Genomic DNA, 15686 nt, shown 5'->3' on the forward strand with positions numbered 1-15686 from the left:
AAAGAAAATGAACATTATTATTAATGAAAACAAAAGCCTTTCATGCAGACTAACTCATCCTGAGGCCGTTCAAAATGTCCCAGCGACCAGCCCCCAACCTCTGCACTGCTGATATAAAACCTAGACTCGAGCAGTGAAGCTTGGAGTGGACTGATAATGACAAGTCATTCTTTTCACTCTTAGAGAAAGGGGAAAAATGGGATAAAAAGAGCAGGAGATAAAGAGAGAGAGAGAGAGAGGGACAGCAATTTGGGCTTTATTAAACTGATACTTGGTAATGGCCTCATTCTCTGCTCTCAAAGACTCCATTTACACCCTGGATTATAGGGAAAAGCATAAAAAGGGACACACACATGCACGCACGTTGGTGACTGTCAGTATCTTAGTGTCTGTAATGCCCGATATGAATACCTGGAGAGACAATAACACATGATTAGACAATCTCTTCTTTTCTTTCATCCTCATCCGTCTATTCTCCTTTTTCTCCAACATCTAAATTTCTCATTTCTACCTTCCAAATTCACTCACCTTTTCTGGCACCATGTCATCTCTTTTTTTTTTAATTCTCTGTCTACATTTACATGTGCCTCATTTCATCCTGTTTTCTGATTTGCCACTTCACGCTCGATCATTCTCTTCTCTTCTTTTATTCTAACTCCAAATGGGTTGAGTTTGATCAATAGAGCACTATACTCATTATCACACACTCTTTACACACGCATACACACACACACACACAAGCACAGTGTGTTAAGAAGTCTATTGTGCAGACTCAATGCAGAAAGTGTAATTCCCTGGATAAAGTATAAAGAGCGATGAGGGTCCATTAGATGGCTGGGCACTTTTAAAGTGATACCCCGACATTGTGTATTTTAGCCCAGAGTCACTGAGAAGATGAAATGCTGTGCAATATGAATGGGAAAATATGGAGTGTAATGAGCAAAAAAGCACTTTGTTGAATTTGAATTTTTTTTTGTTTCACTTACATTAAGCAAGAATGTGCTTTGCTCTAAAAGACACACCAGAGAAAAAACAGCCTCTTATTCAGTTTGTCTTGCACAAAAATGATGTTTTATGGGTTTTAAATGACAGAATAAACCAACCTATCTTAATATAAAGAATTATATTCTAATAAAATTTAACTACAGAATAAAAAAATATCCAAATAAAATTTGGAGTCACATTCTCTAAGGGCTATAGATACACAGTACCAGTCAAAAGTTTAGACACACCTTCTAATTCAGTGGTTTTTCATTATTTAAAAATTGTCTGCATTGTAGATAATATTGAAATCATCCAAACTATTAAGAAATACAAAGTAAAGAGCCCACCTAAATGCTTCACAGAGTTCAAGTAGCAAACATCTCAACATGAACTGTTCAGAGAAGACTGTGTGAATCTGGACTTTACGCAAAGAAGACACTTCTTAGGAAGAACAGCACGAGGAAGAGAATGGCTTGGGCCAAGGAACACAAGGAATGAACATCAGACCAGTGGAAATCTGTCCTTTGGTCTGATGAGTCCAAATTTGAGATTTATGGTTCCAAATGCCATGTCCTTGTAAGAAAGGGTGAGCGGATGGTTCCTACATGTGTAGTTCACACCGTGAAGTATAGAGGAGGAAGTGTGATGGTATGGGGGTGCTTTGCTGGTGACACTGTTGGTGATTTATTCAAAATCCAAGCTACACTTATCCAGCATGGCTACCACAGCATTCTGCAGCAAAATGCCATCCCATCCGGTTTGTGCTCAGTGGGACCATCATTTGTTTTTCAACAGGACAACAGCCCCAAACACACCTCCAGACTATGTAAGGTCTATTTGACCAAGAGAGAGGGTGATGGAGTGCATCTCCAGCCCTTCTGGGCTTCAAAGTCTGAAGAAACAATATGATATCTTTATTTTACTTTCACATGTCTCGCAACAGTTGACAAAGTTCACTGCTTCATATAATTGCCGTGACTGTTGTGCTTTAACCCAGCAGCAACCGCCAGGTGTTAAAAATGAAGCCGATACAGCAGAAGTACCAAAAAGCAGAATTTCTCTCCCGGCCACTTAATCCACTCACAAACCACAGACTCCGAAGTTAAAATCACCGAGTTATAAAACATTGATCTGAAAAGTGAAGCCAATGCAAATTGACTTAAAACTACATTCTTTTTAATGGATTCCTGCACCTAGAAAAATACTTCTGGTCCTATAGACGTCTATAGGAAAACAGAAAAAGTTTTATGGCCTCAGCTGCTCATTTCGGGTTGTACTGAATAAAACCTCAGGCCCATTTTAAACGGTGTCATTTTTGGTATGCATTACCCCATAATTACCTTACATAATCCTTTAAACTGACCATGAACTACCATTGTCTTCAACATTAAGTGATATTTAGAACTGGCACAAATACTCTTGACAAAAAAGCGAACAGAAATATCACTAACCTAAAATTGCAGTTTAATTTAGGATGTCACAGTGTGGAGAGCTTGGTCTCACCTCTTCTCCCAGGAGTTGAGCCCCAGTATGTTGATCAGTAGTCTGCAGTAGTAGAAGGCCGACTGTGGCGTCTGAGTCTCTGGTTCAGTCTGATGCACTGCTCTCATGTTCAGCTCCTCACCTCTCTGAAACATCCAATAACTTCATTTTAATATAAAAAACAAAACAAAAGGCTTAATGACGGTGCTTTCAATCACACTAAACTAAAACATTAAAACCAAAAGCAAAGAGGAGTTTTTCTGCTATTTTCAAATCACGATACAAAAACAATTTTAATACACTCACTGGCCACTTTGTTAGGTACACCTGTTCAGCTGCTTGTTCACACAAATATCTAGTTAGCCAATCACAGGGCAGCAACTCCATGCATTCAGGTATGTAGGCACGGTCAAGATGACCTGCTGAAGTTCAAACTAAACATCAAAATGGAGGAAAAGTGATTTAAGTGACTTTGAACACGGCATGGTTGTTGGCACCAGCCGGGCTGGTCTGAGTGTTTCAGAGACTGCTGATCTGCTGGGATTTTCTCACACAACCATCTCTAGGGTTTACAGAGAATGGTCTGAAAAAGAGAAAATATCCAGTAAGCGGCAAATCTTTGGGTAAAAATGCCTTGTTGATGTGAGAGGTCAGAGGAGAATGACCAGACTGCTTCGAGCTGAAGGGAAAGCAACAGTAACTGAAATAACCATTTAAATAACAAACCAAGGTATGCAGAGGGACATCTCTGAACATACAACATGCTGAACCTTGAAACAACCTTGGAGAAACCTGGTCTGATGAGTCTGAATATCTGCTGTGACATTTGGATGATAGGTTCAGAATCTGGTGTAAACAACATAAAAGCATGGAACAATCTTGCCTTGTATCACTGGTTCAGGCTGGTGGTGATGTGAATGATATTTTCTTGGAACACTTTGGGTCCATTAGTACCAGCTGAGCACTGTTTAAATGCCAGACTACCTGAGTATTGTTGTATTTACATCTCCTTAATACTACAGTGTTACAGAGTACTGTGTGCAAAGGGACTCCACAGTCACCAGATCTCAATCCAATAGAGCACCTTTAGGAGACTCACATCAAGTATGTTCAGCTGACAAATCTGCAGCAAGTGTGTGAATCATGTCAATGTGGACTAAAATCTCTGAGGAACGTTTCCAACACCTTGTTGAATCTGTGCCATGAAGACTTTAGGCAGCTCTGAAGGCGAAAGAGGGTGCATCCTGGTACTAACAAGGTGCAACTAGCAAACTGGCCAGTGAATGTAAATTAACTTTGTTGCCATCTGAACTGCTGGACTCACTGATTAAACAAATAACTGTTATAAAACCATAATTTGGTGCAATTAACTAATTTTCTTAATCGTCTAACACTCACTGGTTTCAGTAATTTTTGTGCTTAGGAAGCATGTTCATTTGTTTCTGTGTAGTGGGGACCACAAACCTTTTTCACAGCAGACATGTTGACTTCTTACAGCAGAAAAATCCTGAATTGGATTAGCAATGACTGTTCTACAACATATCCCAGTAATTCATCATTACTTTTTATTTATTACATAATGTAATTTTCTACTGGGACGTGTGTTACGTAGAAAAAGCCAGAATAAGAAAAAAACAAACAAACAAAAAAACAAGGCACTTAAACGAGTCTGACTACAGAACTGTGATAAATCCCAACCTAGCACTGATGTATTGGCCAAATTAAACACATGCTGGTACTGCATGTGTGAAAGTCCAATAACTAAAGGTTCAGGAGCTCATATGGCTTAACGATTTCTATTTATGTGAACATGGGCAGCACGCACATGAAGGACGAAGTCTCTCTCAGCAGCACTTTGTTTCAAGATGGCATTGATCACATCGTTTTCCTGCTTCTCTGAAACGCACACTGGCGGAGGGGCTGGGATGTTGAGCGGCATGCCTGTGGGGACCAATCAAAGTCAAAGTTGTTATTTAGGAACGTTCGTACAATATGTGTTGGGATTACTATATGGTGTACAGTTCAGATTAAAACATATACCTGCTCTCTGTAGACACTCAGGACTCGAGTATCCCAGGTACTGCAGCATTTCATCCAGTGCATCATCTCCTTCTCTCAGCGAGTCCCACGCTGGCACCGCCTCCCGGCACACACGTTTAGCCAATGGCGGTGCTAAATGCTGCTCTAAACCTGACTTTGCTGGATCTGCCTCACTATCCATTCGATGCTCATCCTTCTCCTCCTCCTGCTCCTCCTCTTCCTCTTCCCTTTCAAATGCACCTCCACCTTCTCTTCGATCTTCCTTCTCCTCCTCACTGGCTTTTCTCTCCCCTGTTTCCTCCTCCCCCTCTCCCTGAAACTCCTGCCTGTCACCATCCGTTCTTACTCCCTCCTCTGCCCCCCTCTCCTCTTGCCCTTCCTCCTTGCTATCTTCTCTTTTCGGTGGACCTCCTGGTGGGGTGCGTAAATGAAGATTTGTAGTGTGAGGTGACTGTGTGCGTGTCAAAAGCGTGTGCGCTGGACTGTTTGGACAACATGGCGGAGGCCCGTAGAGGACGGCAGAGTCCCAGGAGTGTTTTCCAGCTACATCTCGGATGATGACACGAACACAAGCGGGAGCAGAGGACAAACCAGCTGTCATTCCGCCTCCTGGCACACCGGACTCTGATCGGATCTGAAAAATAGGCGAAAAGAAATAAACTCTTCAAATACTAAAGAAATGGATGGAGAGAAAAAAAAAAAAAGCCTTTACCTTTATTTCACAGGAATTTGCATTGAGAATAAATCTCTTTAAAAAGAGAGACCTGTCCACAGTAGCAGCCAGTCAAACTCACATTTAATTATGAATGCAACAAATATAAGGTAAAATCCAAGCTATGCAGGCTGTTTATTGTCTATAATAACAAGGAGCCTGAGAAACATTTTTTGAGGTTGTTCTGCATGAATGTGTTAATGTCATCTTTTTTAGATTCATATTAAATCATGAGCATGTTCTAAAAATCTCTAAACGTTTCTGTTCCAGGTGTAAAAGTAATTATGTAAGTATTGCATTCATATATGTGAACCCTTAACACGTATGCTATGAAGACAGTGGAAAACTAGAGATCATTTATCACGGGAACTGTATCTGCTTGAGATTACCTGAAGCACAGAGAGCAGTGTGGATCCATTCAGAACCAGGAACTGCAGGTTTGGTGAATGGAAAAGTTCTGGTCCAAGATCTGCACTCTCACAGAACGGGTTGTCCTGGTTTTCACACACCTGCAAAACATGACATTATAATTGTTACATTAGCAAAATAATAACAGCATTCAACATTTTGCAGAGTCTACTCCCCTTAACATAACTTAGCAATCATTTTCATACTACAGTTAACCACCAAACTCACAGTAAGTAACAGTACCTGACTGGACAGAGTAGCGGGGCCTCCAGACATGGGATAATGTCCCAGATGGTTGACCAGGTGAGTAATGACTGTTCTGGCTGCAATGGAAACCAGGCCCTGCTGAATACGGCTACGAACTGCAGGCAGAACACAGACAAGTGATGACATAAATGTGAATATACATCTAAAAAGATATAGTTAAGAGAAATATATTCAAGGTGGCAGATGTAAAAGTTCTTTTATCACATATAATGAAAAATAAAAATAATGACACTATGTCAGGATTTATAAAGGTTAACTGTGGCATCCTTTGTCATCTTTGCAGATGCTACAGCAGAGCAGGATCCCTTGCCACATCAGCTTTTGGTTGTTAAAAGAACACTCTGCAAAGATACTATTGGGGGTTAGAAGTGTGAATACTGTTCTTTGTGGAGGGCATTGCCTTTGGCTGAGCCTCTTAAGTCTCTATTTGGTACACACAGTGCAGACTTTATATGTACCGTTTACATTCTGTGATTAATGTGTACTAGCCAAATAAAATATAATAAAGCTCTTTCATCTTCTTTTAGCGTAGGTTTAATAAAGGAAATATTCTGCATTGGAGTCTGCTGCAGGGCTGATTTTGGCAGGAATGTTACTGCAGAGGGAAGTGTAGCACTGACTGATAAACAACAGAATTATTAAACTTGCAGATCCACAGTGTGTGAAAAGTGTGACACTAACTTGTTCTTTAGTTTACAAGTTAACTTAAGGAATCACTGTAGAAACTAGGAGATAGTAGAAGCACACTTTCAGCTCGTACATAGTTTGCACCGTGCTGAGAAGCAGCCGATGCCATCACACATTGTGCTGCCAGCGGATCCTGGTTAATCAACATCATTACACACACGCTGTGAAACATACACACGTACTTTACGACAACTCCTTATTGACAGGCTGTGCACAGAGTATAGATATGTATTGACCAGATTTTCAATGACTCCCTGAACCTCAGAGGGGGCTCGAAAAGAGGCAGACAAAGTAAAAGGAAGGAAAAGAAAAAAATAAATGATAAATGAATCCAGCAGAATGTAACAGAAGTGAGAGGAACATTGGCAGAGAACAGTCCTAGGATATTAAAAGAAAAAAGGAATTGTGCAAGTATATATTAGTGGTTAGAAAAGAGAAGACAGGAGAAGAGAAGCATGGACTATCAGGTCACTCCAGTCATTAAACTAGACACAGAGTCCTGGCGGACCACAGCAGGAGATAATATACACTTTGACACAGATGCAGACAGGTGTGCACACATGCAAAGACTAAACCAAATGTTGGTTTAGTTGGTGGACAACTTGGGGTCATATTGTAAAGATTTTCTGTATTTATGTATATCTGGATCAATGTGCCACTTTGCATGGGTAGAAAGGTGATGGATCAAATATAGAAATGTAATAGGGATAACCACTGTGCAGTGTATCTCCACTGTCAGATAAATTACCTTCGGCGACTGGCTGCAGTTTGCTGGAGCGCTCAGAGTCTGGACTGTGTAGTGGTTCTGGTTCTCGGAGGCTCTCTAAAGGCAGGAATGGGTCATAGTCTGGACTCGACAGGTCTGACAGCTGCAGTGGGAAATACTTGGGATTGCTGAATGACTGCGCCCCATACACACAACCATGTAATACCTGGACACATTTTTAAAAGAAAAAAAGGGGATGAGCAGATTCCTTTGTGTCTCATTTACAGCTCAAGTTGAGCCAAACTGGCCTGATACTAACATACAGAGGAATATAAACACAAGCATATACCTTATAAATACAGCTGAGGAGGGTCTTGGTAGGCTGGTCCCTCTCTGGAGGGCTTCGTGTTTGCACCGGCTGAAGAAGAGTCTTTGGAGGCAGCGCCATTACCCAGTCCAACAGACACAACAGGAGAGAAACTACCAGCTGCAAAAGATACAAGAGGAAGATTTTATGCAAAACTAACAACACAGAGGTTTAAAAAAAAAAAAAAAAAAAAAAAAAAAAAAGTGTTTTCATGTGTATGTAAGTGACTTACCCTTTTATCCAGTTCATGAGGAGAAGACTCAGTAGCGGGCAGCAAGTATGTAATGGTAGCAATCAAAATCTGAAATAAAATAGATTGAAACGAGATCTATGAAAATTAATCCGTCTGAAGGGCTGTGACACCAGGAAGCAGCAGCAGCAGCTTTAAAAACCTCTAGAAAAAAATGTATCTACCAGTCTTTCTGAGGCTTTGGCTTTACACGGTGCGACTTCAGTCATTTGGATGTGAAGGCAAAGTAATAGCGGTCTTAACCAGTGCTCGGAAATATTAAAATATTAATGTTGTACAAATGTGCTCAGTATTTTATATCTCACCTCTACGATCTTCTTTGGAGTGTCAGGGGGGAACTTCTGAAGATGATCAACGTAACTGATCAGAAGGTGCAGGATGTCTGACGCCACCAGTGCTACACTCTTATTAGGGTACTGAGAGACAAAGACAAAACAGGGATGTTAATCCACAGGCCTGAATTCATACATTTATTCATTCAAACAACCATTACTTGTAGCGAAATCTACACAGCCATAAAGAGGCTGCTATGTTAATACCAAATCATATTTTAGGCCAAATTATTTTGCTCCTTCTCTCTAGCAGGTGTACACGTAGAGGATGAACCTTTGGCAGGTTTAATGCAAGCGGCTTGCACCTTTTTCTAAACTATTAATGACTTTTGAATATCCACAGTCGGTCTGATGGCATTCATTACCAACATTCAAATGTCAAAAATGACGTGAGGTCAGTAAATTATTAGTGTAAATATCCTTTAAACAAAATAAACTCTCATAAATATGTTTACAATAAAATTATTATTTATCTCACTAGATGCTGCCCTTTGTGTTACCTGCCATTCTAAAAATACACATTCCTGGATGCTGGTTTGGCTCAGTGGGTGAGCAGGTGCCCATATACCACATGGATGAAATGCAGCCGGCCCGGGTTTGAGTCTGACCTGTGGCTTTTGCTTCCCCTTTTCTCGCTCCCCATTCTCCTGTTTATCTTCACTATAACACTATCCTATAAAGGCAAAAATATACATATTCCCCTTCACATTTTAGAATAGCTAAAATTAATATTATCAGGTATCATATGGGTGTCTGATCAAACAGATCAAACATAAATCTCCTCACTTGCTTTTAGTGTAAAATAAACCCAAATCATGGCTTCTGTTTCCAAGATAAGAAACAGTTTGTGTGTGTGTGTGTTTATATTAGTATTTGTTATAATTATTTAAGGTGTACGCAATGTTTACAGCACAATAAGTACAAAGAAAGAGAATTTACAGATTAGTCAGGCTGTAATGAGGATCACCAACAACAAGGAAAAAATGCTTATAGATGAAAGGGAAGGAGAACAGCAGGAAGTGCATGGAAATATGACAATCCCTCAAGCTTTGTGTGTGTGTGCACGCGTGTGTGTCACAAAGCCAATGGCTGGAGCTACTGGCTGCTGGTATGAAGGCAAGAGATTCAAAAGTGGACAAGATGTGTGTATATATGTAATGGTGTGTGTGTGTGTGTGTGTGTGTGTGTGTGTGTGTGTGTGAGAGAGAGAGAGAGTGTGAGAGAAACACAGCTTGCAGCATTCCCTCTGGATTAGTCTCCTATCTGAAGGAGGACCAAACATATTGACAGTCCAGGGTTTGCTCCCAGGAGTGAGTGAATGCAACTGTGTGTGTGTTGGGCCATTGGCTGCCGATACACGAACAAGGGATTCCAAGGTGGAAAAGGTATGTGTGTGTGTGTGTGTGTGTGTGTGTGTGTGTGTGTGTGTGTGTGTGTGTGTGTGTGTTTGGCTTTAGATGAGACAGTAAATGTTGGGCAGTATTATTCTGATCCACAGGCCTCCCAGCCTGAAACAAACTATGCCCACTGCGGCAATTTCACCAACACTAACAATCATCTCCAACAATGTTTTCCATCATACTTTGGCTACTCACAGGACACCATATTAAACACATCCTCCATCTAATCCTCCAACATTAACTCTGTACTTTGGTCTGCTTAAATTATCCATAACTTTGAATTTAAAGCTGTGGTATGCAACATGTTTTTGGCATCATTGGTGAGAGGGGAAAAAAAAAAAAAAAAAAAAAAAAAAAAAAAAAAAAATCAATGATAACCTTTAACCATATTGTAGAGCAAGTAACCAGAGAGGGAACAAGACTCCTGTACCTCATCTGTTTTCAGATCTTAAGTAAAAACAGAGCCCATGACAAGAGTCTTGAGGCTAATCAGACAACATGACATGACTATGAAGTTGTATAAAGAGCATAGGAAGTAATGAATGGTCACCTTTGAGTGACCAATTTCAGCCATAGTCTTATATGTCCTGTGTGACATATTTAACCATAAAAAAAAAAAAAAAAAAATTCCTGTGAATTTGTCACTATACTTTTCATAGTGTTTTACAAGCCCATTGGTGTTGCAAGAATAATGGAAAGTTGTATATATTTACAGGCTTTAATTTTATTATAATTTTCCATTTCTAATAACTACATTGTGATGTTTTGTAGTGACCTGCAAAAGACCTGAAGCCGACACAAAGCTCAAAGTAATGATCAAAATAGTCAGGCTAAATCCTTTATAATTAGATTACCACATCATCTGTCATAGATAAAGAAAAACATACAGGTGTGATAAAATATGATCATAGATGACAACACGTGGGCACTTTTAGACACCAGTAAACACTTTTCCCGATGTTTGGGTAATAATTATTATTAGTGTGCATGTCTGTTACATCGGCCATGCGTTGACACTATATTTCCACCCTTATGGCAGCTACTAGTAGACACAGCAGACATTTGTTACTTGAAGTGACAAATGCGAGAGAAGGAGAAACTGAAATCTGTGGCACACAGCAAAGTGACAATAAAAGAAGAAATCCAGACAGCGGTGTTTGTTTACATCAGAAATCACAAAAGTTAGACAAATCTGCACACGTCAAAATAATTTATTCTGTTCAAACACTTGATGCATGTAAACGTACTTGAGGATCAGGTCACCTTATTTAGGGTCCATGTAAACAGTTAAATTCTAACCTGAATATTAATCAGGTTGAAGAAATTTTGCACATGTAAACATGGCTACTGTAAAACTAGCTGCCACAGTCATGCAGGCTTAAAGGCCACTGCAACCACGGCTGGCAAAAAAATAAAAATAAAAATTGTGTTTTCTTAAAACATGTTGGTTGCAGCGATAAGGCACAACTTTCACTTTGAGTGCCAACATTCTCTCACATGTCTGGTTTGTGTCGCAGTTTTACTACCAATCAGCCAGCAGTTGGTGAGTGTTTGCAAATAAGTTGGCATCATCCATGCAAACTACGGCAAACTACAGCAGCCACAGTAATCACAAGGAGGTTTTTGTTGCAGCACCCTATTTGGACTAATTTCACAAAGTATGTACAGATGGGATCATCTGAAAATGTAACTGTAGTACATACTGTCTAGATATCTAGATGCACAATATCAAATCCCATTTTAAGATGCAAAGATAGTGAACTATACAAAAAAGTTGCTATGACAATTAAATTGTTACTTTTAAAAATTCTTTATATAGTATATTAAACTTGTTTAGCTAGGTAATTGTACTTAAACCATGCCATGGCTATGGAAACAGTATGATAAACTTCCAGACTAAAGAGGAGCAGATGTTTAGACACTACTGTGTTGTGAACATCAGTGCACCATACGGCCAGTCTGCAGCCCCTTTGATTCAGAATGACTGCTTTGGTCTTATTTCACTGGATCACAGTCAGAAACTGAGGCCCATGGTCAGCAGGGACAAAGTGTGTGATCAGACAAATACAGCTCACATCCCAGTGTTACCCAGCTGGTTTGACATTCCAGGCTTAATGAGTCATAGTTCAAAGATAAAAATTTAAGTTGCTTTTGGAAGTTTGGTTGATGGAATTAAAAACCTGGACAGAATATAATTGCTTTTATAGCAGTACTGAGATGCGACTGACCTTCAAGGTAACACAGATCACATTGAGAGCTTCTTTAATCTGTGGATGTTGGGTACCGTGGGCCAGCTCCTCACACAGCCAGATCCCCAGACTGCACAGAGCCACACACCTGACGAAAAAAGTACACTGTGAACAAGCAGTTATGCATATTTAGATACTGTACATAAAGATCTATATAAACGCAGTTTACTGGAATCAGTGGACATACTAATAATACCCACAGGACCCAGCATACAATAAAGGAAAAAAAAGACAAATACTGGCTAACTGTAAGTACAAGCACATCCTGGAGGAATTTATTTAACATAATTTTTAGGTATCCTGGGGCATCTCTGCAACTTAAATTTATGGAAAATGTGTTTGTGTTTTAAGAGTCAAATCTGTTCAGATACGCCTTTTACCTAACACAATAACATCAAAACAATAACATCTAATATGACCATAAAATTGAGCAAATTCCCCTGTAAAGATTTCTGGGTTTTACTAAGATAGCATTTACTGCTTGTACTGCTGCACATTTTCAAGGGTTCACACATGAGCGCGCGCACACACACGCTTTACCTAGCAGGAGCAGAGGGTTCATCCCTGGCAGAGGTCAGGATGGTTTTGATAATGTGCTCCTAAAAACAAAGCATATAAAATGTTAATTACCCTAACACAATTTAAAAAAAAAAAAAAAAAATTGCTTTTATGGATGCAGCAATATAATAAATAGCTAAACATTGGTATTGGTCACCATAATAATTGGGGTCATGTTTTTTGCCATAATTAAGCAGCCTTAACCCCTACAGCTATGCATAATGAAGAAACTGAGTCCTTAAAGTGAACCTATTAAAGTAGCTCTGCATGATTTATAGTTCAACCCCCCCCTTATCTTTGAAACTTTGTTAACCTTGTCCTTATTTTCTGACATATAAATACTGGTGCGATAGTGGATGCTCATGTTAAACACAGCCAAACTGCTCAAAAAAATTAAATGAACACTTTGAAAACACATCAGATCTCAATTTGGGGGAGGGGGGGATCATGCTGGATATCTATACTGATATGGACTGGGTAATGTGTTAGAAACGCATGGATGCTACATCATTTGTTGAAGATGAAAATTGTCAAATTGAATTCAAAGACACCCCGAAAATCAAAGTTAAGAAATAACGCAGCAGGATAGAGCATTTTGCATAAATTTCATTGCAGCAACTCAAAATGGTATTCAGTAGTTTGTATTGCCCCCACATGCTTGTATGCACGCCTGACAATGTTGTGGCTACTCATAATGAGACGATAGATGGTGTCCTGGGGGATCTCCTCCCAGATCTGTGTCACAGAGCTCCTGGAGGTGCAACCTGGTGGCGTCAAACGGAACAAAACATAATGTCCCAGAGGTATTCTATTGGATTTAGGTCAGAAGAGCCTGGGGGTGTCAGTCAATGATGTCAATTCCTTCATCATCCAGGAACTGCCTGCATACTCTTGACACATGAGGCTGGGCATTGTTGTGCACCAGGAGGAACCCAGGACCTACTGAGAAGCATTGGGTCTGACAATGGACCCAAGGATTTCTACTGGCAATCATGGTGCTGTTGCTGAGCCTGTAGAGGTCTGTGCATCCCTCCATGGATATGCCTCCCCAGACCATCACTGACCCACCCCCAACAGGTCATGCTGAGCAATGTTACAGGCCGCATAACGTTCTCCATGGCTTCTCCGGACCCTTTCATGTCTGTCACATATGCTCATGGTGAACCTGTTCTTATCTGTGAAAAGCACAGGGTGCCAATCAGGCTCCACTGTGCTGGACAGTGAGCACAGGACCAACTAGAGGACATCAGGCCCTCAGGCCACTCTCATGAAGTCTGTTTCTGATTGTCTGGTCAGAGACCTTCACACCAGTGTCCTGCTGGAGGTCATTAGCTCTGGCAGTGCACATCCTTTTCTTCCTTGAACAAAGGAGCAGATACCGCTCCTGATGATGGGTTAAAGACCTTCTTCTGCCCTGTCCAGCTCTCCTAGAGTAACTGCCTGCCTCCTGGAATCTCCTCTGTGCTGCTGAGATTGTGCTGGGAGACATAGCAAACCTTCTGGCAATGGCACGTATTGATGTGCCATCCTGGAGGAGTTGGACTAACTGTGCAACCTTTGTAGGGCCCAGGCATGGCCTCATACTACCAGCAGGGACACTGAACTAGCTAAATGCAAAACTATTGAAAAAAACAGAAAATATAAGGAGGTAAAAATGTCAGTGGTCTCCACCTGTAAAGCCACTTCTGTTTTGGGGGTTGTCTAATTGTTGCCCCCCTAGTGCACCTGTTGTTAGTTTCATTAACACCAAAGCAGCTGAAATTAATTAACACCCCCCTCTGCCACTTATGTGACCAGATCAATATCCCAGAAGTTTAAATGACTTGATGCTAAACTCTGATTAAAAAGTGTCCCTTTAATTTTTGTGAGCTGTGTCGTTCCTTTTAAACAGTCATGCAAAAAGAAAAGTGATTCAAGGAACTACATTGTGAGGTGTTAATGCATATCGTAGACACATATGTGGGACTAAATATGGGCACATAGCCACAGTTTAAACATGTCAACAGACACCCCAGACACGTTTACACACTCCCTGGTCTTGTCCCTCTGGTCAGTGTTAATGACCGCTTAGTGATTCAAAACAAGTTTCTGTCACATAAGAAACCAGTGAGTGAGCCTGAGGCGCTGCCACGCATGGCATTAACTGTTTACATGGCACCGACAACAATAACAACATCACTCCCATTGCCCTGAGCACAAACAAGAATAGCTGATGAGACATTAACCTATTAGTTTGCCTCTGAGATCCCCTACGGACAGCAGACATTTGAACTGACCTGGATTACAAAGAAAGCTTTTTGAGCTTTGTGATGTGTGTGTGTGTGTGTGTGTGTGTTCAGACCTGTCAGTGTCACTGTATTACCCAGCTCCGCACTGACAGAGTTATTTTTAATACTCTCACAAAGAAGCACATATGAGGTATGATGAACAACTTATCCACTGTGGATGCCCTGAACTAGTCTGCACTGCATACCATTTGCAATATGGATACTGCAAGATTCAAAATCAGAAAGAGCCTATGTATTTGTAAATTCTAGGATGGACTACTGTAACTCCCTATAATCCAAACAGGCAAGATCAACAGATGAAATAAAGCTTATTATGGCATGATTCAATTAACACTTTATAAAATGACAAATGATGCAGGGGGAGAAAGATTTTATTGGTAGTTGGAGCCTCTGGTGAGCGATAATTTCATCCACCTGAATACTCTGCTACTGAAAATATTTCTTAAACTATAATTCGAGACATTACATTATTTAAATTGGCTATTTATTATTCATTACCTGTTATATTATCCAGTGGTTACCTACTTTATCCCTCACATAGAGTGAGAACATAAATTTATCCACATGACACAAACTTGTATGGTCTGGAGACAATGGCAGAAGTGAAGATGTTAAGGTTTCATTAGGAATGATCAGGATGGACAGGATTAGAAGTGAGTGCATCAGTGGGTCAGCTCAGGCTGGAGACAACAGAGAGGCTGAAATGGTTTGGACATGTGCAGAGGAGGGATAGTGGATATATCGAAAAAAGAATGTCAAAGATGGAGCTGCCAGGCAGGAGGAAAAGAAGAAGCCCCAGAGAAGATTCATGGATGTAGTGAAGGAGGACATACAGAGTGTGACAGAGGAAGATGACAAAGGATAGAGTGAGATGGAGGGCAATGATCAGTTGTTTGTGTCTTCTTCTTCTTCAAACTTGTACTACAAACCCGCTGGCCCCTTGAATCAAAGCTGCC

General features: G+C 40.5%; 1 protein-coding gene across 3 annotated transcripts in view; it reads right to left on the minus strand.

Moving 5' to 3' along the window:
* ralgapa1 (Ral GTPase activating protein catalytic subunit alpha 1) overlaps positions 1-15686 on the minus strand; it is an 81747-nt gene that overhangs the window by 36096 nt on the left and 29965 nt on the right. For all 3 annotated transcript variants that reach the window (XM_030718146.1, XM_030718145.1, XM_030718143.1), the window contains exons 29-39: positions 12425-12483; positions 11864-11972; positions 8209-8319; positions 7886-7954; positions 7636-7773; positions 7329-7512; positions 5870-5988; positions 5608-5727; positions 4507-5140; positions 4292-4407; positions 2488-2612 (exon numbers count right to left, since the gene is read on the minus strand). In XM_030718146.1, the coding sequence (XP_030574006.1) occupies positions 2488-2612; positions 4292-4407; positions 4507-5140; positions 5608-5727; positions 5870-5988; positions 7329-7512; positions 7636-7773; positions 7886-7954; positions 8209-8319; positions 11864-11972; positions 12425-12483 (1784 nt within the window). The remainder of the gene's footprint in view (positions 1-2487; positions 2613-4291; positions 4408-4506; positions 5141-5607; positions 5728-5869; positions 5989-7328; positions 7513-7635; positions 7774-7885; positions 7955-8208; positions 8320-11863; positions 11973-12424; positions 12484-15686) is intronic.

Source organism: Archocentrus centrarchus, chromosome 22 (genome assembly GCF_007364275.1).
Source record: "Archocentrus centrarchus isolate MPI-CPG fArcCen1 chromosome 22, fArcCen1, whole genome shotgun sequence".
Lineage (NCBI taxonomy): Eukaryota > Metazoa > Chordata > Actinopteri > Cichliformes > Cichlidae > Archocentrus > Archocentrus centrarchus.